The sequence below is a fragment of the Neophocaena asiaeorientalis genome, unplaced genomic scaffold, assembly GCF_003031525.2.
Source record: "Neophocaena asiaeorientalis asiaeorientalis breed wild unplaced genomic scaffold, Neophocaena_asiaeorientalis_V1.1 scaffold429, whole genome shotgun sequence".
Taxonomy (NCBI): Eukaryota; Metazoa; Chordata; class Mammalia; order Artiodactyla; family Phocoenidae; genus Neophocaena; species Neophocaena asiaeorientalis.
Window position 1 is genome coordinate 2,497,469 of NW_020173550.1, and position 25,107 is coordinate 2,522,575.

Consider the following 25,107-nt stretch of genomic DNA (forward strand, 5'->3'; position numbering starts at 1 on the left):
AAGAATTTTGTCCCCCAAACTGAATAATAATTCTGTACTAGACCCACAGTTCCTAAACTGTGTTCTGAGACACCCCAGGGCGCCTCGGCAGCAAGCCCACGGAGCACCATAGAATACAGTTGACCCTTGAATAAATGGCCTTGAACCGCACCGGTCCACGTGTACGTGGGTTTTTTTCAATAGTAATGCTATGGTACTACACAATCTGCGGTTGGTTGGCTCCGTGGATATGGAACCTTGGGTACAGATGAATCACGTATAGAGAAGACTGACTATAAATTACACGCAGATTTTCGAATGCCCCACGTGTTGTTCAAGGGTCAACTGTATTTTAAAAGTGCAAGGGAAACACAGTGATACTCATCATCTGTCGGAAACTACGCAAATTACTAGTACAAGGTAGATCATGACTGCAACGTTAGATTGTCTTCCTTTTGATAATGTCATATCTTTGCAAAGTTGGGTTTTCTGCGGTTGGTGTGATAAAAAGCAAATACTGCAAGAATATCAGTGTGGTACAGGAAATGACTATGGTAGTGCCCAATCTGAGTGCAAGGTTTGAGAAGTTGTATGGCACCCAGCACGTCCCAGGGAAGTAAATACGATTGCAGTAGTCTCCCTTATCCTCGGAGGACATGTTCCAAGTGGATGCCGGAAATCTAAGATAGTACTCAACTTTATATATACTATGTTTTTTCCTATACTAACAGGCAGCGTATATAGCATGAATATGCTGGACAAAGGGATGATTCACATCCTGGGTAGAACAGAGCGGGGTGGTGTGAGATTTCATCATACTATTCATTTAATGGTGCATAATTTCAAACTTATGAATTGTTTATTTCTGGAATTTTCTGTTTAACATTTTGAGACAGCAGTTGCCAGAGGGTAACTGAAATTGTAGAAAGTGAAACTGTGGATAAGGGGAGACTACTGTTCTTTAAAATAGAATAAACGTATATTTATATGTATTCTTTTTCATATGGCTACAAAACTGTGACAACATAAATATGTGTTAAGATAATTGGATCTGACAACTTAATAAATGGAATTTTGAGATATTTCTTTTGTCCTGAGTTGCTGTAAAAAATTAAAGAGACACTAGAAGCACAACTGATTAAATTTTTTTAAAAATACACTTGTCCCTCTTTTACCTGATCCTTCTGAACAAAAGGTCTAGGTGTGACAAATGGTAAATTTATTGGAATGGGACCCAGTGAAAGGAGAGTACTGACTTAGGTACCAGGGAGGACCACTTTGGTCCCCGGGATGGGGGCATGGGACAGGGAGGGACATTAATGATTTGTCTCTGGAGAATTGCCTCCGGAGCTTCCTCAAAAAAGAAGACACCCTGGTTCTCTCCAACTGTGGCAAGCCCTTTAAGTTGACCTGACTGCTGAGTTGGCCATTCCCTGCAAGATGATTGGACCTTGATTTAATCACCGTTCTCTTTAATCTCAGCTGAGAGCCTGTTGGAAACAACAGGGCTTGGTCCTCGCTCCTGTCCCTTCTACACAAAACACCCATCAGATCTCACCATCATTCCCCTGGCCATTGCTCAGTCATTCCATTGGGTGAATGAATGCCAGTTGGCTCGTAGCAAAGAAGAACTGTTCACCAAAGTCATGGTGACTTGCACTTCCTCCCTTCCTTCTTTCCTTCCTCCCTCCCTCCCTCCCTTCCTTCCTTCCTTCCTCCCTTCCTTCCTTGCCTGCTCCGTTCCTTTTAACCATTTGACTTGCAGTCTTTCTCTATTATTATGTTTTATGTCTATCTTTTTCTTTTAAACACCATATAGGTGGATTTTGTTTTTAAATCTAGTTTGGTAATCTTTGCCTTTTACCTAGAAAGTTCAGCCCACTTATGTTTATTGTAATTATTAACACTGTTAGATTTATTTCTACCACTTATTTTGTGCTTTCTCTTTGTCCAGATTTTTCTGTGACTTATTTTTCTTCTTTCTTGCCTTTTTTATTTGGATTGATTGTGTTTTTCTCATTTTATTATTTTTTTCCCTCTACTGATTGGATAGATATGTATTTTATTTCTTTAAAAAAAATTTAAAAATAGAACAACCATATAATCCAGCAATTCGATTTCTGGGTATTTATCCAAAGAAAACAAAAATGCTAACTCCAAAAGATGAATGCACCCCCATGTTCATTGCAGCATTATTTAAATAGCCAAGATATGGAAACAACCTAAGTATCTACTGATGGATGAATGGATAAAGAAAATGTGATACACACACACACACACACAATGGAATATTACTCATTCATAAGAAAGGATGAAATCTTGCCATTTGTGACATGGTTGGACCTTGAGGACATTATGCTAAGTGAAATAAGTCAAAGACGAATACTGTATGATTTCACTTATATGTGGTATTTAAAAAGACAAACAAATAAAAACAAAAAAACAAGCACATAGATAAAAAGAACAGATTGGTGGTTGCCAGAGGTTGGGGGCAGGGAGGTAGGAGAAATGATTGAACGGGGTCAAAAGGTATAAACGTCCAGTTATAAAATAAAAAGTCCTGAGGATGTAATGTACAGCATAGCAACTATAGTTAAAAATACAGTATTGCATATTCAATATGTATTCAAATATGCATTGCATATTGCTGCTGAGAGAGTAAATCTTTTTTTTTTCAGTTAACACATTTAATTATTCCTTACTATGAAAGTAATATATAATCAATATACAAAATTTTGAAACAACAGATTTGTGACTTGCCTAAGGTCATGCTGGTCTAATAAGTGGCACAGTCAAGGCTTAACCTTCCCTGGGAATCTATGCTGCCAACCACAGTTTTGTATGAAACCATTTCCCTATGTTTGCCTCCTTTGGCTGACTCCCATACAGGGTCAAATTCATTGTTATTTAACATACTGGCACATCTCAGTTCAGGCCGTTTGTTTGTTTTGCACCGTTCCATCTGTCTTTAACATAGGTTAACAGTATGGAACTTCTCTTGGCCAAATAGGCAGCCAATAGTAGTAGTATTGGGGGATAGTAGTAACATCCTCATGGTAGCAAATGTAACTGGAGAAGCTATTGAGGCAAATGGAATGATACATGATAAACTGGCTCATTTCAGAGACTATCTAGTGATCTGAAAACTTACGTCTAGCTTGATGGCAATGCTGTCATATTATATGCAAATTAGTAAATTCTTGGCATACTGTTTGGCCAGGGGAGGTCCCAGGTCACCTCCTCCTTTCCTTGTGTTTCCCCAAGCTCTGCTGATGGGGGTGTTTGTTTGCTTTGTTGAGAATCATACTTTAAGATGATGCCTGCATATGGGCTTCCCTGGTGGCAACAGTGGTTGAGAGACATAAATACATCATCGCATTTGTTTGTTTCCTTGGTAAATATTGGCTTACTTCTCTTTTTAGTTTACATTTAAGTTCAAAGTAAGCCCTATAAAGTGTTGGAGAAACTATGTATCAGGGTCTCAGCACCTTCATCCATTATATTAAGGGTTAGGTTAGATGATAACTGAAGACTTTTCCATCTCTCAGGTCCCTTAAACTTTCCATTAGTCGCAATGGAAGAAATTTCAGGACCTGGGATCACACTGACAAATTTTTTTTTCCAGCAAATTTGGGTGTATTCCAGGAAATGTTGCTAATTCCTTTCCTGCCAGCTGTAGAGAGTGGAATTTGTGATTTTCGTCAATTGATGAGTGTCAGGTAATATTCATGACAAACTGAAATCAGAAGGGAAGCTGACTTTTAGTAAGGACATCAACATGATAGGAGGTTAGGAACCGGACCCCGTTTCTCATGTGTGAAGTGGAATAAGGTGAAATAAAGTTCTCTGCCACAAACATGTTCAGTGAAGTATAAAAAAATCTCCAGTTACAATTTTGGCTTATAAAAATAATATCGCGCTCCTTTCCTTTACTCTCAGAGCCTGAATGGAATGTAGACAGAATAATGACTGTCCAGTTACACGCCACAGTGGTGCTCCTTTGAGGAGGTGTGGTAGGAAATGCACTGGTGGTAGAGGTAAAGAGACTTCCTTCGATTCTCGATTACCCCTCTTACTGGTGTGTGAGCTTAGTCATGTTATTTAATTTCTTTGAGCCTAAATTTTCTCGTCTATAAAATGAAAATAATAAAATGTTCCTGAGAGGTTTATTGAACATGTTAAATTTTAACATATTGGTAATGGCTACTGCTCAACCAGTCTGGGTCCACAGCTTCGTATTCAAAAGTTTGCAATCTAAAAGTTGTAAACATCATTTCCTTGAAACCTCCTTGGTGGCAAAACCTCAACTGTCCGATCTGATTTCACTTGGTAGAAATTTTTACCTCATCATGTGACGCTATTTACAGTCTTTTCGCTACTTGAGGTGAATATTCATGTTTTACTGCATAAATGTGTGTTTGATTATTTGTGCTGTCTCAGACCACTCTAGGGGAGGTATACAATGTACAGTTTAATATCTTTTTAAAATTTAAAACTTCCTGAGTTCTGAAATGTACATGGCCCCAAGGATTTCTGATAAGGGATTTTAGGCCTATTGAGAGAGTAAATCTTAAAAGTTCTCATGACACACAAAATATTTTGTAATTGTGTAAGGTGATGGATGTTAACTAGACTTATTGTGGTGAGTATTTTTCAAAGTATACAAATATTGAACCCTTACGTTGTGCACCTGAAACTAATATACCATTATATGTCAATTATACCTAAATTAAAATATTTTAAATATATATTTTAAAAATTTAATATGCATGCTGAGAGAGTGTAGAGTTAATTATTATTACCCTCCTCCAGAACCTTATAATGCTTTTATTCTAATTACCTCACTCCTGACTTATATGCTATTTTTCTTAACCTCTTAGCTCTATCATTTTTTTTAAAATTTCACTGTATTGGACACCTCTTATGCTCCATTACAGATCCTCTCGGTCTTACGTGTCCCTTTATATAACCCGTACTATGGTGAACAGTTTTCTGTGAGCACTCACCAGGTCTACAGGGATACAAGCTGATAACGCCTAGCCTCAGGCTTGCCCTGTGCATCTCCTGCTTTCTGCCCTGAGGCTTCTGTGTTGATGCCAAGGCATGGAGTAGCATGGGAACATCGTGGTGCACCTAGAAAGTATAAGGGGTTAATACTCATTTTTCTTCATTTTAGTACTTGGAAAGTCCCATACAGAGGGTTTATTAGAGGTAAATCTCTGTGTTTGTCTGAAAATGCTTTATTTTACTATTGTTCTAGGAAGAAAATTTCACTGGATATGCATTTTCTAGGTTGACAGTTCTTTTTTTTGCTTTAACTTTCAGGCCTGTGGAGGTGTGTGTGTGTGTGTGTGTGCGTGCCAGTGTCTTCCAGGCTTTTTCTTTTTCTTTTTAAAAAATACTTATTTATTTATATTGGCTGCGTCGGGTCTTAGTTGCGGCACATGGGATATTTCGCTGTGGCATGCAGGCTTCTCATTGTGGTGGCTTCTCTTGCTGTGGAGCACGGGCTCTAGGCACATGGGCTTCAGTAGTTGTGGCACACAGGCTCAGTAGTTCTGGCTTGCGGGCTCTAGAGTGCAGGCTCAGCAGTTGTGGCGCATGGGCCTTGTTGCTCTGCGGCATGTGGTATCCTCCCAGACCAGGTCTCGAACCCATGTCCCCTGCATTAACAGGATGACTCCCAACCACTGCACCACCAGATTTATCTTCTAATTCACAATGTCTTCCTTCAGCTGTGTCTTTTCTCTTATGTTACTTTTCTTCTGAACATTTAATTTCAATTTCTATATTACTCATTTGTAGAAGTCCTGTTTTGATTCTTTTTCAAATCTGCCTAGTCAATTTTGATAACCTTTGCTCTTACTCATGGTTTTAATTGCCACCTTTATTTCTTAAAACGTATTCCAGGGACTTCCCTGGTGGCACAGTGGTTGGGAGTCCGCCTGCCAGTGCAGGGGACATGGGTTCGAGCCCTGGTCTGGGAGGATCCCACATGCCACGGAGCAACTGAGCCCGTGCGCCACAACTACTGAGCCTGTGCTCTAGGGCCAATGAGCCACAGCTGCTGAAGCCCGTGTGCCACAGCTACTGAAACCCCAGCGCCTAGAGCCCGTGCTCTGCAGTGAGAGAAGCCACAGCAATGAGGAGCCCGCACACCACAATGTAGAGCAGCCCCCGCTCGCCCCAACTGGAGAAAGCCCATGTGTAGCAACAAAGACCCAACACAGCCAAAAATAAATAATAAATAAATTTAAAAAAAAAACAAAAAACGTATTCCAGATTTATTTATATTCTGTGTCCAGTGATTCTTTTCTTTGAAATCTTTGTGGATCTGGTTCTGTTCACTGTAGTTTCTGCTTGTTTGCTTATGTTTTTAAAGGAGGTTTTATTAAGATCTATTTTACATATCATAAAACTTACCCTATTAGAGTATTCAATAATTTTTGGTAAATTTAATGAGTGGTACAGACATCACCACAAATCAGTTTTAGAACACTGTTATCACACTAATAAAATCCCCCAGGCCCATTAACAGTTCACCCTCATTCTCACTTCCAGCCCCAGACAACCACTTGTCTACATTCTGTCTCTATGCATTTGTCGTTTCTAGACTTCCCATATAAGTGGAATCGTACAATATACGGTTTCTTGTGTCTGGCTTTGTCTTTTAACATAATGTGTTTTGAGGTTCCTCCATGGCATAGCATAGTACTGTGTTCCTTTTTAATGCTGAATCTGTCCATTGTATGAACACACTACATTTTGCTTATCCATTCACCAGTTGATGAGCATTTAATTGGTTTTCAGGTCTGGCTCTCATAAAAATTGATGCTATGAATGTACGCTTGCAAGTTTTGTGGGAGCATATGTTTTCATTCCTCTTAGGTAGTTACCAAGAAGTGGAACTCTTGGTTCCTAAGGAAATTTTTTGTTGAACTTTTTGAGAAACTGCCAATGTTTTCGAAAGTGGTGCATCCCCTAACCTATCTGCTTATATGACCTGAGCCACTGCTGTGGCTGCACTGGCCATTGGGTTCTTATGACGACTGCAGGATGCACCACAGCAGCAACCATCAGGGAACTTTGAAAAATCAAGTGCTGGAGGGTACATGGCATGCCTGAGGGCCACACAGCAAGGTCATGGGGAAATATATACATATATATATATATAGAGAGAGAGAGAGAGAGAGAGAAAGACAGACAGACAGAGACAGAAGAGAGACAGAGACAGAGAGACAGAGAGAGAAAGACACAGAGACAAAGACAGAGACAGACACAGAGACAGACACAGAGACAGACACAGAGACAGATAGAAAGTGAGAACCTGCAGTTCGGCCTTTATTAAGGTTGAGAGTGGGGTGGCTAGGGTTTTGCAGGTTCACTCTTCATTGGTGAATTTAAAACCTAGGAGCATGGACTCCCACAGGAACCTGCAGCAACAGCAGACATGGAGGTGGGGCACCTGGCCAGGCGCTAGCTGTGTGATGCATTGGGGGAGCCTGACCCCCTCCAGATGCCCACCTTCCCACCCGACTATGGCTTCCTCAGGCGCAAGGAGCATGGGATGGTAGCCCCTCAGCTGCAGGTGGAGCAAGGCGCAGCCGGTGCTGCATCAGTATGACTACTGTGCTCACTACCTCATCGGGCTTCTCAGGTGTAAGCTGTCACATTCCCCGACTTCCTGGCCTGCAAGCACGACAGCACAACTGGGACTACTGCGAGTACATGGACTACGGGAAGCGCATGAAGGAGTTTGAGTCAGAGCCCCTGCTGCTCCAACAACAGCAGGAGCAGAAGAAGGCAGACACAGCCAAGAGCCAGGGGCCCAGTGAGGTGGCCTGAGAGGTGGGCTGTAGTGCAACTGCCTACCATCCCGTGGACCAGTCAAGAAATAAAACCTGCAGGCCCCGCCACCCAAAATAAATGAATGAATGAATGAATCCCAAGAGCAGGAATTAGGGCACGGGGAGGAAAAAACAGGAGCACTCAAGAGGTCAGTGTCACCCAGGGCTTTCTAAAAGGGGAACTTCTTGGGTGGAGGTGTCCTGGTTCCTTATCTAGTTATTTAGATGGCAGCATGTTTATTTGAGATGGATGTCTTTGAAACGGGTGTCTTGGCAATGAGAAGCTTAATACCAGGCACTTGAATTACAATGAAAAAAAAGCTTAATGTCAGGCACTTACAGCACAACATCCTTGCTGACTTTATTACTGCATTAGTCATCTAGGGCTGCCATTACAAAATACTGCAGACAAGGTGGCTTAAATGACAGACATTTATTTTCTCACAGTTCTGGAGGCTAGAAGTCCATGACCAAGGCGCTGGCAAACTTGGTTTCTGGTGAGGGCTCTCTTCCTGACTTGTAGACAGCCACCTTCTTGTTGTATTGTGTTTTCACGTGGCCTTTCCTCTTTGCTCACAGGGAAAGAAAAGAGAGATCTCTGGTGTCTCTTATTCTAAGGACACCAGTGCTATGAGTTGGGCCCTACCCTTATTACTTCATTTAACCTTAATTACCTCCCCAGAGGCCCTGCTCCAAATACAGTGACGCTGGGGGTTAGGTTTCAACATATGACTCTTGGGGGGACAAAATTCAGTTCGTAACATCCTGCCCTCTGGTCCCGCCAAATTCATGTCCTTCTCACATTCAAAATACATTCACCCCATCTCAATAGCTCCAAAAGTTTTAACCTACTCCAGCATTAATTCCAAGCCCAAAATCTCATCTAGACATCAACTAAATCAGATATTGGTGAGACTTGAGGTATGATTCATCCTGAAGCAATATTCCTCTCCAGATGTGAAGCTATGAAGGGGAAATAGCTTTGTCACATAGACTTGTGGTGACAGTGGCAGCACTGGCGATGGCTGAATCACCTTTGGGGTTATTCTTCCCTTTTCTTAAAGGATTAAGCATGTTGAATCGCTCTATTGTCCTGTCCTGTAGAATTCCAGAAGTCCAAAAGCCATCCTTTAGAAAGCCTTCCTTTATTTCATCCAGTCTCTCTTCCCTTTGGTCCAAACTGGCAGTGTTTCTGTTGCTGTTCAACATAATCCTATTTTTGCTTCTAGCTTCTGCTGAGATAGCTGATCAGCTCCATAGTTAACCATGGATAATCTCCTAGTAGAGTGATTGTCTAGCCGCACCCTTGGGTGTTCTCTCCAGAACAAGCTTTCTCACTTTTTTTTGCACTACAGATAGGCTGAGAACTTCCCAAATCTTCAAACTCTGATTCTTTTTTGCTTAATCTTTCTTTCAATTTATCTTTCTCCTCTTACGTTTTACTGTAAGCAGGAAGGAGAGGCCAGGTCACGCCTCGACAGTTTGCTTAGATATCTCCTCAGCTACATATCCAAGTTCATTGCTTGGGAGTTCTACCTTCCACAAAGCACAAGACTACAATTCAGCCAGTTCTTTCCCAGTTTATAACAAGGATCACCTTTCTTCCAGTTTCCAATAACATGTTCCTCATTTCTGTCTGAGACCTCACCAGAAGCACCTTTAACATCCATATTTCTACCAACAGCCCCTTCAAGGAAATCTAGGCTTTTTCTAGCATGTACCTCAAAAGTCTTCCAATTATACCCATCACCCAGCTCCAAAACCACTTCCATATTTTTATGTATTTTTTACAACAGCACCCTACTTCATGGTACCACAATCTGTATTAGTCAGGGTTCTCCAGTGAAACAGAACCATTAGGAGCTTATATGTATATATATATATATTTATATTTATATTTATATTTATATATACATACACTTTCTACTAAGGAATTATAATATGTGATTATGGAGGTTGACAAATCCCAAGATCTTCAGTGGAGTTGCAGGAGAGCCAATGGTGTAGTTCTAGTCCAAATCCAAAGGCCTGAAAACTGGGAGAGCCAATGGTGGTGTTCCAATCTGAAGGCTTGCAGACTTAAGACCCAGAAGAGCCAATGCTTTAGTTTGAGTCAGAAGGCAGGAAAAAGCTGATGTTTCAGTTCAATGGCAGTCAGGTGAGAAAAATTCTCTCTTAATCCAGCACGGGTAAGCCTTCTTGTCCTAGTTAGGCCTTCAATTGATTGGATGAGGCCATCCACATTAGAGAGGGCAGTCTGTTTTACCCCATCTCCCAATTCAAATGTTAATTTCATCCAAAACACCCTCCAAGAAACACACAGAATAATGTCTGACCAAATATCTGGGTACCTGTTGGCCAAACTGATACATAAAAGTAACCATCACAATTATTATCTGTCCTATGTATTATAGCCATTCTAGTGGCTGTGAAATATCTTACTGTGTTTTTGTTTGTCTGTCTGTTTGCATTTCCTGAATGACTAACGGTGTTGAGCACATTTTCATGTGATTTTTACCCATTGGTACATCTTCTTTGGTGAAAGATCAGTTCATATCTGTTGCCCATTTAAAAAATTGCATTGTTTGTCTTCTTATTGAGCCTAATGTGTGTTTTTAAAATTAATTTAAACAAAACAACCCAACAAACAATCATAACAGTTCACCCATTTTATTGACCCTAATGTGTTTTGTGATTTATTTTTTCTTGCGAGTTCCTGTGTGGGAACTTTGAGGGCCAGGTGGAGGGTGTATTTCTCCTGGGAGGATCTGTGTTTACCTCTGCCTGGAACCCAGAGGTATTATAGATGTACGTCCAATTTCAATTAAATCTTCCCTGTAGTTTCTAGGCCAAACAGGTAATGTCATTTTCTGCCATTTGTCTTGCTGTGGCTCTGGTGACTTTATTTTCTCAACAACGATAACAACAACAAATCAGGATTTATGGTCAGAATGGAAACACTTACTGGGGACAAAGGGCCAGACTCTTTGATGTCATGACTGCCTGGGAAAATCCAGATTGTATACAGTGACAGGGCCATCCTCACCCTGAATTTTAGAGCCTGGCAAGGCCAAGTGGACAGAATTTGGTGTTAGGAAAATATCATCTTATATCATCTGTAATTTAATTTTAAATACTTTAAACAGTACAATATGTGTGTGCTCTTTTAAATCAATATCCTAGGTATGGTTAATTAACAACTGAAGTGTTGGGGAATGTAAACTCCAGGAGAGGTTGATTAGCTTTTGAAAGCTTTTAAGCAGATGTCCACTCTTTAGAGAGCTTCAACTATCTTTATTTCCAGTCAACACTGAGACTATGTGGATTTTCCTTTGGTGAAATAACTAGTATTCATTATGTGTGGGTTGGCTAGAAATATTGTACAGGGTATTTCTATATCCTGTCTACTCTTTTTTTTTTTTTGCTACGCGGGCCTCTCACTGTTGTGGTCTCTCAGATTGCGGAGCACAGGCTCTGGATGCGCAGGCTCAGCGGCCATGGCTCACAGGCCCAGCCGCTCCATGGCATGTGGGATCTTCCCGGACCGGGGCACGAACCTGTGTCCCCTGCATCGGCAGGCGGACTCTCAACCACTGCACCACCAGGGAAGCCCCATGTATAACTATTTTTGAGTGCACTTGCTACTAAATGTTGGCATGAACAAGAGAATTCAGTATACATGTTATTATAACATAACATTGTAACATTGTAAAGTAGGAAGGCTGTGAGGTAGAAGAACTCACATATAGTGTTAAACAAATAACATCTACAAAGCGGGAAGGGGTATCCCACCAATTAGATTCCCGCTTTGGAAATTCTCCTGCTCCAATAATTTTCAAGCTATTCTGTTTTGGGAAGGAGAGGAGAGTCCTTGAATGTATGGATTAAAACGAGGTATGAGATATCTGAGGCTTGGAAAAGCCGTGTCTAGCCCTATTCCATATAGAGTATTTACATGTCTTTACAACATCAGCCAAGGTCTCTGGAAGCTGGACCCCAACCACCTCAGAAAACTTGGGGTTGGAGAGGGGTGCAGTCATTTGCCAAAATGATTGGAGAGGGAGAGAAATCTTTATTTATTTGGAAATTATACTGTTGCTGCAGAGTTAACCACCAATGCTTTTACATAGTTTGAAGAAAGCTCTTCTTGGCTCACAGATTCAGGTATTAATAAATAATAATGATAGGCAAAATTTATTGCAGGCAATCTTCTCCTTGTGCCAGGTATTTTACATGCATCATCTCATTAACGTATATACATTTCCATACAATCCTATGAATGGATGATTTTCTTCCTGTTTTATATATAAGTACAGTGAGGCTTAGAGATCACATAATTAGGTGTTTGAATGTCAACTCAAGCTCTTTCCTATTCATCACCCACATCCTTATATCCTCTAACTGGGAAGGATGGGGCAAGTCAATCTCTTCATGAGCGTGTAAGCTAACTCTGTTTACAGGAGTTGCCAACGGCATGGGAGTCAGGATCTTGAAAACGTAACACATTTTAACGCTTAGGTTCACTCCTAACTTCTGGACCCCCACTTAGAGCACCCCTTTCGGACGAACCTAGTGCTATAGTGAAAGAAGCTGCTGGAACGGGAGAGGGAGGCACTCTTTGCAGAAGAGCCAATGAGACTGCTGGTTCTTGTGAGTGGCACTTCGTTTGGCCAATGGGTTCAGCCTCGGAGGCACCGCGAGAAGACGGGAACTTGGGGTCTGGAGCATGTGGGACCGTGGCGCTGCGCGAGCGTTGAACCCGGGGTTAGCTTGAGGACTCGCTGAGGTACGCGAGTGCTCGAACGCTGGTGAGAGGAGGGGACGCAGGTGTGGAAGGCCGGGGGGGCCAAGGTCGCTCTGCTACAGGCCAGGTGCGCTTTCGCTCAAGCTCTTGCTGGTGAACGGGGGCCCCTCCGGCCCACTCGGACCCTCCCCTGTTCTCTCACCCCGTATCCCTGGGGAGCCGCGAGGGCCTGTGGGCCCCTGGGTGGAGCCTGGGCCAGGGGCGGGGGCGGGGAGTTGTTATTTGAGGCTGGGGGGTTGGGGGGGGGTAGGACGAACGCAGGACCTGGGAGAGGTGGGAAGGTGGTGCCTGGGGAGGGAGGGGACTCTGATGGGGAGAGGGGTCTGGGCGGGCGTGAGTGTTACTCGCACACAAGGGGTGGGCAGGACCCCCAGGGGAGTTTTGGTTTGGGGAATGATGCTTTCTCCAGGGTGGAAGGGATGTAGTATTTGCCTTCAGGAACCTCTTTTCTGGTTAGGCCCAGTCATATGCCCCAGCCCAGAGCCCGCACTTGGAGGGGTGGGGAACGTAGGCCTCACCGGTCCTGGGACCTGCTTGTCCTTGGACTCTCCCCGCTTGTACCTTATAGTCAGCCAGCCACCTGCTAACTAATCAAATGAGAAAATCCACATTAAGGGAGGGCCTGAATCTGTAGAAGTGATGGTGGAGGTGAGGGAGGGGTGGAGAAAGAAGAGGATTCCAGAAATCCAGTAATTGGTAGGTGTTATAGTGCCTCTCAGTGTGTACCAGTTAGGCTACTGAATGTTCTGGTTTCTTCCAGTGGTGGTGAGAAGTTGTGAGTGAAGAGGCCAAGCTAACTGAAAAGGAGTTTAAACAATTAAAGGGGAGAACTGTAGTAGCCTTTGAGTAAGGGAGGCATATCCTCCCATTTTAGTGTAAAAGATAATAATTTATTTAAAATTTTTTTGCCAGATCCTGAACCGCCTTCACCTATAGTTGACTTAGGAATTGTATGTCAGTCTTGTCTTTATATGCATGGCCTGATTTCTCTGTAGCTAATACTTACGACACGTTTGCAGAAGTTAAGAAGAGGCTTACTTGTTGGTTACAAAAGATTCTTCAGGGAGCAGGGGTGAGTCCAGACAATGAAGGGAGCCCCTGAAAGAAGGAGTCCTGAAGTCTACAGATTATAAAGTGATTTTGAAGAAGCTTAGTGAGTCTGAGGCTTGAGGGGCGAGAAGAGCATCATCCCTGGTTACCTTGCGGGGTGGGGGGAAGTGTTAAGTGTCACCTGTCAGACTCGGCAGGAATCATAGGCTCAAACCAGAAAGGGTCTGTACCCTGGAGACCTCAGTTCTGGTAGAGTTTGAAAGAAGAGTTTTATAGAAAGGAATTGGATAAAGATTCAGAGAAGCAGCTAAGGAACCAAGGAGGAGATGGAAAAGTTTAATGTGAAAATAGACTGGAAAAATATTAGGACTCTGGTAGAAGAAAGAGTGACCCAAAATGAAGCAAAACCCATAAATATTTATGGACAAAAAATTTTATGATATGGCTATGTTAACTATAAACTTACTTATAAAGCAAAATCAGGCCCATACATAAAGAGCGTTTCCCTCTACAACTGGTAGTTAACTTACAGGACTGAGTTCTCTAAGAGGCCGTTTGGGTAGAAAATATAAGTAAATTCCAGGAGGGCTTGGCCTTTAAGAGATTGCTGATGGAGAGTGTTTAGAATATTCTGTGCTAAACAGAAGCTTTTGAAGTGAACATAATATAGGAGGCTGGTTGTATCACTGGTCTGATCCAAAGTAGCTGTTTTTTTTTTTTCTTAATGCTTTGTGAGTCTGTCTTGAAGGAGAAGGAAAACAATTGGGAATCATTTAAATTATAAAATGATGGCAGATAATTAACCAGAACAGATTGACACCTGTGTCCTCTGCAGCCTTGCAATGGATCCTGTCCGACCACCCTTCAGGGGCCCGTCTCCTGTGCACCCATCTCAGTCTGTTCGGATGCCGGGCTCTTGGCAACAGGCTCCAAAACCTTTGGACCCAGCTCTGGGCAGGGCAGGACCTGCAGGCAGAGGCCATGTATTTGAAAAGCGAGAGGAGCCAGGCCCACAGAGTGGGCCAGTGCAAAAGGTAAGACCGTGTCTGCATACATAGTAGCAGCACACAGCTTATCATCAGGGCAAATAAGGGATTTCAAGGTACTTAGGAAACTGGGAAGCCCTATATGAAAGCAAGGGTTTGTTTTTTTTTTCCCTTGAACAAGGTGGTTGCCTCTTGGAATATATTTCAAATTATTGAGTTGAAAGTCTAGAAAAAGGGCCTCGTAATGAATGTTAGATGGACCCGGGTAAATGCCTTAGTTCTCTAGCTTCTATAAATATAAATATATGCATACATAAATGATAGGTTTAAAGGTACAGTCTTTTCTTTTTTTGTGAGTGTTTAAGATTTCCACTCTGGGTTTGACTCTATGGTATTAGCAGCCACTCTTGCCTCTAAGGTCATAATTGTTAAGAATGGTTTCTTTCAGAAGGCTCTTTGCCTGAATCTTAAAGAAAAAGAGGATCTTCAGCTATTGTTAGTGCTGTGTGTATACTCGCATGGATATGCATTCTTAATCTCCTAATTATATAGTAATTTTAAGAATGGTATTTGTCTATAATGAATCTCAAAGAATAAAAAGTTAGCAAATACAGGAAGAATCTAATAGTGCAGTTATGACAATTTTAAGTAGGTTGACAATGTCAGATGTAACATTCTGTAAGAAGAAACATAATTGACGGTAATCCTGTATTTTTACTCAAATGGATTGCTTGAGTCTATATGTGGCAGCTCTAATTGGTGTAACAGTAGTAAACTTCCAAGACTGCTACAGGAAAACAGTAGCAAGTTTTGTTGAGGTTATTTAAAAAAAAACCAAAATTCTGATAACCTTAAATGATCCATTTTTTGGGAAAATTTATTAGCCAGTACACTTGTTCTCTCTTACCTTAGGTGTACAGGAAATGAACTAGAAAAATAATTCTGTTGCATTTGTTATACTGTATATCAAGTCATGAACTGTAACTGTTTATGCTTGAAAACCTAATATGACATAAGTGTTTTGTTTTTTGTTTTACATAAATTTATTTATTTTTGGCTGCGTTGGGTCTTCGTTGCTGTGCACGGGCTTTCTCTATTTGCGGCGAGCGAGGGCTGCTCTTTGTTGTGGTGCGTGGGCTTCTCATTGCGGTGGCTTCTTTTGTTGCGGATCACAGGCTCTAGGTGTGCGGGCTTCAGTAGTTGTGGCTCGTGGGCTCTAGAGCACAGGCTCAGTAGTTGTGGCGCACGGGCTTAGTTGCTCTACGGTATGTGGGATCTTCCCGGACCAGGGATCGAACCCGTGTCCCCTGCATTGGCAGGGGGATTCTTAACCACTGTGCCACCAGGGAAGTCCGACAGAAGTGTTTTTTTTTAAGACCATAAGGATTTAAACAATTTTTGTAAGGTATTTTTATTCTTGTAACATTTACAGAATTTGAAGTGGATGATTTTTATAATTTACCAAGACTTGAAGAAAACCAACAGTGTTTCTGAGGTTTTAAACTGCATCTTAGAATAACTTTATTCTTTGACTTTCTGTAGGAATCTAGGGGTTTGGTCTCAATGTTCCGAGGACTGGGCCTTGAAACAGTGTCCCGGACCCCTGTGGAACAGGAAATGCCTCCTTTAGGTATGTGGAAGACTAACTTGAGAAAACGTGGTGTTATATATGATTGCTTTGTTCTTAAATTCACACAGTTTATCTTCAGAAAAATTACTGTACTTTATAAAATGTTCAGCTCACGGTTACAGCTGGGGTTTGACTCTTCCGTTTAGGTAGAGGCATTTTAGGTCGAGGCTTGTCTACCAGTATGGCACGCAAGGACAAAGAAGAACCCCATCCCACTTTTCTGGATCCTTCAGTGTTGGCATCTGGAGATAGCAAGATGGCAGAGGCCTCCGTTGGTTGGAGTAGGTGGGTAAAGTTGCCTTCTTGGGTAGCCATCAAATTCAGATGAAATATCTGTAAGTCCAGAGAGAAACTCTAAAGTGGGTTGTATTGTCTCACAAAGAAACAATGCATGGCTTCATGGTAAGAATGGGTATTTTCCAAGAGTAGTCAGCAGCTACTGATGCGGTCAGTCTTTGGACGAGGGTAAAAGCAGTACTCCACAGCACAGTTCACCACCCTGTTTGCCTGGTGGTAGTGGTTCTTTAACCCAGGTGGGTCAAACTTCCATCTCAATTTCTGCTGTGGAAGTTGGCCCTGAGAGTCAATATTAATAACAATTGATGAATAAGTCATGTTAGCATATTGGATTTGGAGAGAATCCCAACGCTTGGGTCTCTTTTGCTGACTCCTCCAGGAAGAGAATATAGATTTGGGGGACTCATTTAGATAGGGCACAGATAGAAGCATGATTGAGAAAGTTCTGATTTGCCTCTTTTCAACATTTCAGAACGCTTGGAAGAGGGAATTTGGATGCCTTTTTATTACCGATGGGAAGAGCAGCTGGTGGTATAGGCAGAGGAGTATACAAGGCTCCCGGTGCTCTCAGCCTGAATTCTCAGGATCCTGCCCAGCTGTCATCTCCGCCACCTCTGCCCCCGGCCCCACTGCATTCTCTGGATCGCCCACCACTTGGGACTGCAGAACACAAGGAGAAGTAAGTCAGGAGTGCTGCCATCCCTGCTTGGTGATGATGTGGAGGAGGCCTTCGCATAGTATTGCAAACTCTGTTCTGTTGTGTCTAAAGTCCTCCTTGGGTGGTAGGTACTGCAGGGTTGTTTTGTTTTTTGCCAGTGGGGAGAATGACAGAGAGGTGGGGCAATTCCTGATGAGGTGAAATGGGGTTAGTGATGATAGTATGTATTTATCTAGAGTCTACTCATGGCTTTTCATTTCCTTCCCAATTCAGACATAGATAATTCTTTGTCATGTTGAAGATAAGGAAATTATCTAGGAAATACATTGCAGCAGTTCATTTTTCTCTACAGAACTAATTCTTATGTTCTTAGTTAGCTGCCCTAGTTATTCTAGTGATATTACTAGGACAAATAGGGTGACCTTGCTTCTCTAATTAGAGATTGCTAAGAATTTACCTTCTGGCTTTCAAAGCTTCTTTTGTATGTCTTGATTCTTGGTCTGTGTACCTGTAAGCAAAGTGTGAAATACTACTTCCCCCAATCTATCTTTCCTTTCCTTTTCTTTCTTTGCATTTTTGTGGCATGGATTATTTGTTTGTTTTTGGCATATGTGGGTGCTTTTGGTTTTTATTTTCTAGAGAGCCTTTTGTGAAGCAAGGATCAAAAGGAACACCTCAATCTTTGGGATTGAACCTTATCAAAATACAGTGTCGTAATGAAGCAGTTTATCAATATCATGTGACTTTCAGGTATTCACAGCGTTTTTCCCCTCTGTATTGTTCACTTCTTAGAGAACAGTAATGAAATAGTTCCACAGGAATAACTGAATTGTTTTTGTGTATAACTCCTGATGCAGCTCCCCCTACAGTAATTCATGTATTCAGATCCTTGCAATAAGTTTAAAGTTAACATTTTGTGTGTGTGTGTTTAGCTATATTACCAATCCAGATTTTAACTTAATAGGTGCAATTTTATGCATGAGGTTAGAGGTGGATTTTCTGTAAAGTTAATGAAACTTAAGTTCAGGGCCTTTTACTTGCATAGACCCCTTCATAACCTTTTTAACTTACCTTGTATCTGTAGTTTTGTATTCCTCTTCTTAAAGAGACCCCCCCCCAAAGTGGTATCAAAAACACACCCCACAATACCTGGATCCTCCCTGCATGAGTGCTATACCAGCATTTGATGGCTCACCAGTGATAGTCTAGGGTTAAATTTGAGGGTGAAAAAACCAGAGAAAATAACTTTAATTTTATATCAGTAACTTTAGGATTTATCATACTTATTTAAAAGTTAAGAATTTATATTAGTCTGTGTTCTTTTTTAAAATCTCAGGAGAGCCATTAACTGAAGGTTATTAGCTGGAATTGTGAAAATAAATGAGTGTTCTGGAATATTTATGGAGAAAAAGGAAGATGGAAGACTGAATTTTTGAAGCACAGCTATTAATTGGTACAAGAAGAAGAAGTGGAATGAAAGAGAGAAGAAAGGAACAGTTAGGGGAACAATACCCTGAAGACAGGGTTATAAAGCCAGAAAGAAGGACCCATTTGAATGAGGGAGAGGTGGTTGACTTTGGCCACAGGGAAAAAAGTTGTTGAATTTGCTTTCAAGAGGCACCCTTGGTGATTTTCTAGTAGCTTTATTAGTGTTATGGGGAAAAAATGAGACTAAAAGAACAAAGGAGAGCCTGGGCCATGAGAAATAGCCAGTGGATTGGCCACTTATTTTAAAAGTATGTAAGAGGAATGAGAAATGGAATGATAATTGCTTTAAAGGTTTCGGTGAGGTAAGAAACTGGACGTGAACACATGTGACAAGTGAAGAGAAGTAGTCAGGAAACCGGGTGAAATTGAACTAGCAAGAGGGGAAGGTGGTGGGAATGGGCCTGTTCTGGAATGTAAGGGATGGAGATGGGTGTTAATGAGAGGGAAGAGTACTTGCTCTGGAAATGGGTTGACAACTGATAATGAAACAGAAAGGAGTGTGAGACTCCTCACGGGTCTCTGCATTGACCAGGCTATGGAGAAGACATGGATTCTATAAATTTCGAGATTGTAGATGCAGACCTTTGAAGCCACAATGTGAAGAGGATGAGAGAATACCGAGAGGATGTATTACCGTGACTGGTCATCCTGTAGCTTCCTTGACATCATGGGGCTCTAAAAAGACAAATTTAAATATAGTGTCTTGGGCATAATGCCATGTATGTGTGAATTTTTTAGAAGAAGCATTTTGGAATGTGATGGTAGCATATGAGCGCTTAGTTTTGGCGATGACTGTATTGGATTACCGCTTGATTTTTTTGGTTGATGTTATCTTTCTTCATGTACTTGAACGTGCTTGACCCTTTTTAGCCTTGGATTTGTTTAAACTTCGAAGTTGTAGAATAGGTTGTGTGTTACTGTGATCTGTTGGGACAGTCATTGTACAAAGTAGCTACTGGACTTTTTCAAAGCTGTAAGATTTGTGACAGTGAATTGATAAAAAGTTGAGGGCTTCCCTGGTGGCGCAGTGGTTGAGAGTCTGCCTGCTGATGCAGGGGACACGGGTTTGTGCCCCGGTCCGGGAAGATCCCACATGCTGCGGAGTGGCTGGGCCCGTAAGCCATGGCCGCTGAGCCTGTGCTCCGCAACGGGAGAGCCCACAACGGTGAGAGGCCCGCGTACCGCAAAAAAAAAAAAAAGTTGAAATTGCTGTGAGTGAAAAATGGTTAGAGTAAAATCCTATATTTTTTAAAAATATATTTTTAAAAGTGTATATTTCTGTAGATGCTAGAGCAGGGATTAGCAAGCTGTGGCAGGCCTGCTGGGCAAATCTGGCCCACTGCCTGTTTTTGTAATAAAGTTTTGCTGGAACATAGCCATACTTATTGGTTTACATATTGTCTACGAGGCTTTTGTGCTATGTTAGCAGAGTTGAATAGTTGTAACAGAGACCATATGACCTGTAAAATCTTTCCATAAAAGTTTTCTGACCCTCTGGTCTAAACTCTCGAAGAATGTACACTGACATGTTAAGGCAGTTGTGTTTGGGTGGTGGATTTACGGATTATTTTTATTTTCTGTGACCCAGTATCCTTGGGTCAGAGTTCTTTTTTTAGTCAGATGTATTTCAATATTTTAATATGACCACTAGATGGAGCAGTAGTCATAAGTGACTGCATCTCTAACAGACCTACCACACAGCTGTAAAGTCAAACTGAAGTAAAATCCTCTTTATTATTTTCTAGCCCCAATGTGGAGTGCAAAAGCATGAAGTTTGGCATGTTGAAGGACCATCAAGCTGTCACCGGAAACATCACTGCTTTCGATGGATCCATTCTCTATCTGCCTGTTAAGCTAAAACAAGTGAGACCAAATAGGAAGTGCACTTGGGGGGAAGCACGGGTGGTGGGGAAATCATAGTGTCCCTGAACATTTGAGTTGTACTTTCCTATTCTGAGAGGAAAGGCAGACTTCTCCATAACAAAGAAATTGCAAACTGAGAAACTTTTACATCTGAGTTCTTTCTAGTCCCTTCTCTCTTAAGAGGAGTGGTTGGAAGCCTTTGACCTTAGTGACAAAGAATATTCAAGATTGCTAATTCGAAAGCCTCTATTGCTAGTTCTCCACTGGGTTTCTCTTACTAAATCCTTTCATAAGTCCTACTTGTCATGCTGTGATTTTGTCTAGTGTGGACAGCAAAGTAACAGTAAAGAATAAAACATGTTTAAGATATTATAGTGTTCTAGAACACAGTTGGATTAGATTAGCGCTTGGTAGTGTTGTAATTTCTCTTTACTTGCATATGTTTATTTGTTAGGTTCTTGAGTTAAAAAGTCAAAGGAAAACTGACAGTGCCGAGATCATCATTAAGATTCAGTTGACAAAGATCCTGGAGCCCTGTTCTGACTTGTGTGTTCCGTTCTACAATGTTGTTTTCCGTCGGTGAGAAACGGCTGAAGTCTTATTTTCTTTAACCTCAGTCTTGTATTTGTAACAGAGCTCTTCAGGAAGCTTGGGTGGTATTAAAATACAGTGCGTATATAGATGAGTTTGGAAACATATAATAAATAAATGGATGACATTAAGGCTAACTTATTAAAAGTTATCTCAAGTGATTGTCCAGATTTGGGTATATGAAAGTAGGTTTGAAGTAGCTGGACAGAGGGGGCTGGTTTCCTTCCATTCATTCAGGAACTTTAAAAGCAAATGTTTATGGTACATATTTAATGGTGTCAGTGATGGGGCTACTTGAAGAGGTAGCATGTAAAAATTTTTGCTAGAATTTTTCCCAGTCCTTTGAATTTTTGGATACAGACAGCTCATAATTTTTTAACTTTTCTGAAGACTCCCAAATTTTCATAAAACTGTTATTCCCAAACCACCTTTTTTAAAATGAAACAGAACCTGATTTCTACTTAGCTCAACTGCCAGAAACAAACATAACTTCCTAAGCCTGACTGATAGTCACAAATTTAGAAATGGACTTTTTTTTTTTTTTGGCGGTACGTGGGCCTGTCACTGTTGCGGCCTCTCCCGTTGCGGAGCACAGGCTCAGTGGCCATGGCTTACGGGCCCAGCCGCTCCGCGGCATGTGGGATCTTCCCGGACCAGGGCACGAACCTGTGTCCCCCGCATCGGCAGGCGGACTCTCAACCACCGCGCCACCAGGGAAGCCCAGAAATGGACTTTCTTGTGCTCTTTTTAGTTAATGGGGAAAAGTAATGTAAATCGAGCTTGGGAAGCCAACTTGATTTTTGGTTACCCAGTTAGCAGAAAAAGCTGCAGTCAGTTGCATATACTGCAAGATAAATACTTTGGTAATTTTTATTTTTCTTTTGGCAAGAGTGTTCTCAGCATAAAAGCTATATTGTGCAAAGAGCATCAACATTTCTGCTCTTTTAGGCTTTCAAAGGAAAATGTAGCTAAGAGCAATTGAACTTAATTATTTTTAATTTTTCTACTAGAAAACCCATTCTTGCTCTTTATTTCAGGGTAATGAAACTTTTAGATATGAAGCTGGTGGGGAGAAACTTCTTTGACCCTACAAGTGCTATGGTACTACAGCAATACAGGTTGGTGGTGTTTTCTTCTTCCTCACTTTTGAATGTTCTGGAAATAAATTTTTCATTGCAATCACCGTATTAGTATTTTATGATAGTGAGTACAGTTTTATGAGTTAATTATTTTCCATAACTTAGGTTTTCAGTAAGTTCACAATGATGTTGACTTAATTTGTTTCCTGTTGCTTTCTCAATGTTATTGGGGAGGGGCAGTATCTGCTCAAAGTATTGCCTCAAATGGAGGCATGGAAATATCTGTGGTTCTTTTAGAACCCCAGCGTAAAGGCCACGTATGTCTTCAGATTGCAGATCTGGCCGGGCTATGCAGCTAGCATCCGGAGGACAGATGGAGGTCTTTTCCTGCTAGCTGATGTCTCCCATAAGGTCATTCGGAATGATTCTGTGCTGGACATCATGTGAGTGGATGGTGGCATCTACGTTTAACAAACAGTTTTCTGAGAAGTTCAGTAATAGCTGGTAATAAATACAGATAAGCCATTGTTCCGTTTGGGTTTTAAATTGTAGAATAGATTGAGAATGCTGAATTGATGTGCTCTTTCTGTGAGTCCTACCAGGATAGGCATCTGAATAGAGACCTGCTGCACTTAGACTGAGGAGGAATGTATGTAAGTTTCTGGTTACGAAGACTTGGTTTAATACACACCTACCCTGAGTTCTTGTTTAAGTGTATTACTCTAGTAAATATTTACTGTAGTAAATATAGATGTGTATAATTTGTAATCGTTACATGAAATCCTGTCTTATACATAAATCTGTGTGCATCTGATTTTTTTAGGTTGTGTACCTAGAAGTGGAATTACTTAATGAAAAGGTCGAACATTTTAAAGACTTGAAATATTTACTATAATGAGATGTTTAAATATATATTGACCGATTACCCTCTAGAAAATTTGCTTAGTTTATTTTCTCACCAGCTATGTATAACTACTGGGTGTTACCAAGCTTATGAATCTTTGCTTATCTGATAAATTCATTCATCCCATCAACATATATGTATAGCGCTCCAGTTTGTACCAGAGTTTTGGAACTTAGCAGTTAACAAAACAAAGATCCCTCTCCTCATGGAGTTTGCATTGTAGTCAGGTGAGATAAATAGTAAATAATAAGCATGATAAGTAAATTGTATAGGGTACTAGAAGTGATAAGAGGTATGGAGGAGAGAAAAGATAGAACACAGGGTAGGAGAGATCAGGAGTACTAGGGGTGGGATGGAGAGGGGAGAGAGCTGTCATTTCAGTAACATGTCAAGCTCATTTGAACCAACACTTGGAACAGGTGAAGGAGTTAGCCAGGTAAATAATTGGGCTAAGGGAATTCTTGTTAGAGGGACAGCTGAGGTAAAGGCCTAAGCCAGAAATATGTCTGGCTCTTCAAGGAGCAGCAGGGAAGCCAGGGTGGCTAGAGCAGAGCAAGTGAGGTGAGGGCAGTGGAAGGATGGAGTAGATGGAAGGAAGAGCTGAGGATATAGAGCTTTGTAAGTCTGTTGTCAAGAGTTTTGGTTTTAGTGTGAGTGAAACATAGGGCTTGTAGCCAAGGAGTGACACAATGTGACTTGAGTTGTGAAAGGATCCCTCTTGTTACTTACTGTGTGGACAATAGGCTTGGTGGGATGGGGTAGAAGTGGGGAGACCAGCCAGGAAGCTCTTGTAATAATCCAGTGGAGAGGGCTTCCCTGGTGGCGCAGTGGTTGAGAGCCCGCCTGCCGATGCAGGGGACACGGGTTCGTGCCCTGGTCCGGGAAGATCCCACATGCCGCAAAGCGGCTGGGCCCGTGAGGCATGGCCGCTGAGCTTGCGCGTCCGGAGCCTGTGCTCCGCAACGGGAGAGGCCACAACAGCGAGAGGCCCGCGTACCGCAAAAAAAAAAAAGAGGGGGTGGCAGCAGTAAAGGTGGTGTGAAGGGGTCGGCCTCTGGATATGTTCTCAAAGTAGCGTTCAATTTCCCAACTGGGTGGTGGAGTGTGAGAGAAAGAGAGAGGTTAAGGAAGACTCAAACCTTTTTGACTGAATTTGTAATTATTTATTTTGTCTCTCCTAGACTCTCTCTCCTTGATAGTGGGGACCATCTCTCTTTCTCTCACATGGTACACCCAGACGTAGTTTATTCCTAGCCTGTAGTAAGTGTTCAAGAATGTTTATTACATAAAAATAGATGTCTTTAAATTCACTCTTTCTTTCTTTATGGTTACTGTCTTTGTTTTTCTACTTAGAGAGGTCTACTTGTTTTAATTTCCAATGTTTTAAACCTTCTGGAATTTGGTGTGATGTTAGGATCATAATGATTGTTTTGGTACCGTTACACAATTTATTGAAAAACATTTTTCTTTAGATTTAAATCACTATCAAATGCTAAAATACTTGGATTTAACCACTGGTTAAAACCAGTGTGATACTGTTTTAATTATTGCAGTTTTATTAGGTTTTATTATTTGTCAAGGAATTCTGTTTTCAGAATTTTTATTCTGTACCCCCCCCCTTACTCCTTCATGTGAAACTTTGAATAATTTAGTGAAAATAAGACAGAAAGTCAATTGGCAATTTGATTGATATTGACTAGGGAGAGTGTTCAGTGACCCTGGACTGGTTGCTCTGCAACGTAGCTGATAGTTACTGTCTGGGATTCCCCTTCACTGTGGCGACGACTCCCTTTCCCTCTCACCACAGGTATCCTGTAGTTCGATCCCATGACGACTTCTTCCTGGTTTACTCTCTTGTTTCTGAGCTCTTATGTGTTTGAAATCTCTTTATTTTACCTGAGTTTGATTGGGCATAAAATTTGAGATTGGAG

At 41.5% G+C, this 25,107-nt stretch overlaps 1 protein-coding gene and 1 pseudogene across 2 annotated transcripts in view; both read left to right on the forward strand.

Annotated features, from left to right (window-relative positions):
- Positions 1-7,429: 7,429 nt before the first annotated feature.
- On the forward strand, positions 7,430-7,824 carry LOC112401446 (NADH dehydrogenase [ubiquinone] 1 beta subcomplex subunit 7 pseudogene; annotated as a pseudogene).
- Positions 7,825-14,522: 6,698 nt separating this feature from the next.
- Positions 14,523-25,107, forward strand: part of PIWIL2 (piwi like RNA-mediated gene silencing 2) — an 87,028-nt gene continuing 76,443 nt past the window's right edge. For both annotated transcript variants that reach the window (XM_024747745.1, XM_024747746.1), the window contains exons 1-9: positions 14,523-14,714; positions 16,209-16,296; positions 16,443-16,581; positions 17,066-17,272; positions 17,891-18,001; positions 20,485-20,602; positions 21,057-21,181; positions 22,231-22,311; positions 22,602-22,715. In XM_024747745.1, coding sequence (XP_024603513.1) covers positions 14,523-14,714; positions 16,209-16,296; positions 16,443-16,581; positions 17,066-17,272; positions 17,891-18,001; positions 20,485-20,602; positions 21,057-21,181; positions 22,231-22,311; positions 22,602-22,715 — 1,175 coding nt within the window. The remainder of the gene's footprint in view (positions 14,715-16,208; positions 16,297-16,442; positions 16,582-17,065; positions 17,273-17,890; positions 18,002-20,484; positions 20,603-21,056; positions 21,182-22,230; positions 22,312-22,601; positions 22,716-25,107) is intronic.